This window comes from Lactuca sativa, chromosome 3 (genome assembly GCF_002870075.4).
Source record: "Lactuca sativa cultivar Salinas chromosome 3, Lsat_Salinas_v11, whole genome shotgun sequence".
NCBI lineage: Eukaryota > Viridiplantae > Streptophyta > Magnoliopsida > Asterales > Asteraceae > Lactuca > Lactuca sativa.
The window spans coordinates 21,692,001-21,694,229 of NC_056625.2; the positions used below are offsets into that span (position 1 = coordinate 21,692,001).

The window sequence follows — 2,229 nt, forward strand, 5'->3', positions numbered from 1 at the left end:
TTCGTTGTGGACCATAATGCCCTCCACAAGCTTATGAATGGCAGAAATTCAGAATTGACTTGACTTTATCTTAAGGCACACATCTTTTAATCACCTGATCAACACATTGTTTCCATAAATATGGCTCGTCCCAGACATATCTTTTCGTCTCCTTCTTTATTTTATTTTTCTAGGCTCGGGTAAGATCTAAAGGGAGTTCTCTGGAGACCAAATAGTTCACTATATCAGCAAACCAAGGAGGGTTCTGAACAACGAATAGATGTTCGTCAGGAAATGTTTCACAGATCGGTGTCGAGTCTTCTGGTGGAGTGACTCGACTCAAATGATCAGATACCAAGTTTTCTCTGCCACTTTTGTCCCTGATCTCTATATCAAACTCTTGTAGCAGCAAAACCCATCTAATCAACCTTGGCTTTGAGTCTTTTTTGAAAAGAAGGTACCAGATAGCTGTGTGATCATAAAAGATTATAACTTTCGTGCCCAACAAATCTTGGGATTTTCCTGGTCTTCTGGAGCAACGAGAATCTGATGGAAACCTGAAAATCCATCCAAGCAACAGTAGTGGGATTTTCCAGCAAGCCTCTCTAGCATTTGATCTATGAATGGGAGAGGGAAATGATCTTTCCGAGTGGCTGCGTTTAATTTTCTGTAGTCAATACAAACGTGCCATCCGTACTGAACCTGAGTTGGAACCAACTCTTCTTCTTTGTTCTCTACCACTGTCACTCCAGCCTTCTTGGTTACAACTTGAACTAGGCTTACCCATTTGCTGTCAGAAATTGGGTATATCATCCCAACATCTAATAACTTCATAACTTATTTTTTAACCACCTCCATCATTGGTGGGTTTAGTCTGCGTTGGGTTTCCCACGATGGCTTATAATCATCTTCCATCAAAATTTTATGCATGCATAGAGATGGGCTGAGTCCTTTGATGTCTACAATAGTCCACCCAATTGCACTTTTATACTCCTTCAAAATTCTGATCAGCTCTAACTCTTATTTTTCTAATAGCTTGTTGGATATGATAACTGGTAATGCTTCTTCTTCTCCAAGATATGCATATTTCAGGTGTTCTGGAAGTGTCTTCAGCTCCAAGATGGGAGCTTGCACAACAGATGGAAAAAGCTTGGAGTTAGAAATTGGTAATTTAAGAGTTTGGGTACCATACCTCAACTTTCTCTGCTGGTCCATATGAGCTGCCATCTCTTGAACTTCTCTATCAACCACATAATTTTCTGATATAACCTGAGCTGCATTAATAGACAAATTTCTATGGAGCACTAATGCTAGTGACTCACAGTTAGTAATCTTAAAATATTCTGCAGATAATGGTTCAATTACATCAATGAAATTAAGGGTTGAAACATCATTAGGGTAACGCATGAGATCATAAATATTGAAGTTGATAACTTCACCATCAAATTCCATTAAAAGGGTACCATCATAAACATCTATTTTGGTTCTGGCAGTTTTTAAAAATGGTCTCCCCCAAAGAATGGAACCTGAATTTGGTGTGTCGTCATCTCCCATATCCAAAACATAGAAATCAGCTAGGAATATGAGTTCATTCACTTGAACCAAAACGTCTTCCAGCACACCTTTTGGGTGCACCAGAGAACGACCAGCTAACTGAATGATGACTCCTGTTCTTTTTAATGGCCCTACCGCAATAGTTTTAAAGAGTGAAGATGGCAAAACATTTATAGAAGCTCCTAAGTCCAACATAGCTCTTGGCACCGAAAGGTTCCCCAACTTGCAAGGAACAGTAAATACTCCTGGATCCTTACACTTTGGGGGTAGCCTTTTTTGTAAAACAGCTGAAACATTCTCGCTTACTTTAACTTTTTCGTTTCCCTTTAACTTTCTTTTTGAAGTACACAACTCTTTCAAAAATTTAGCATATCGGGGGAGTTGTTTAATTGTATCAAGAAGGGGAATATTTACCTCAACCTTTCTGAATAAATCCATGATGTCTTTGTCTTCCTTTTTTTTGTGTGTTTTACGGTCTTGAGGGAAAAGGAGGAGGGGTAATTTTCACTTCAGTTTCAGCAGATCCATCTTTTTTCTGCACCTCTTCAGTTGCCTCAGATTCTTGCTCAACCACGATCTCTTCTTCCTCATCTTCTTGCTGATCTGGTCCTTTGTAGTTTTTACCACTTCTGAGGGTGACAGTACAAGCATTGTGCTTCGGGTTCTTCTCACTCTGAGATGAGAATTTTCCTTGGG

General features: G+C 39.4%; 1 protein-coding gene across 1 annotated transcript; it reads right to left on the reverse strand.

The window, feature by feature from the left end:
- Positions 1-999: 999 nt before the first annotated feature.
- LOC111907324 (uncharacterized) lies at positions 1,000-1,971 on the reverse strand. Its single transcript, XM_023903091.1, has one exon. It carries the CDS (start codon positions 1,969-1,971, stop codon positions 1,000-1,002), a length of 972 nt encoding a protein of 323 aa, XP_023758859.1.
- Between the last annotated feature and the right edge of the window lie 258 nt (positions 1,972-2,229).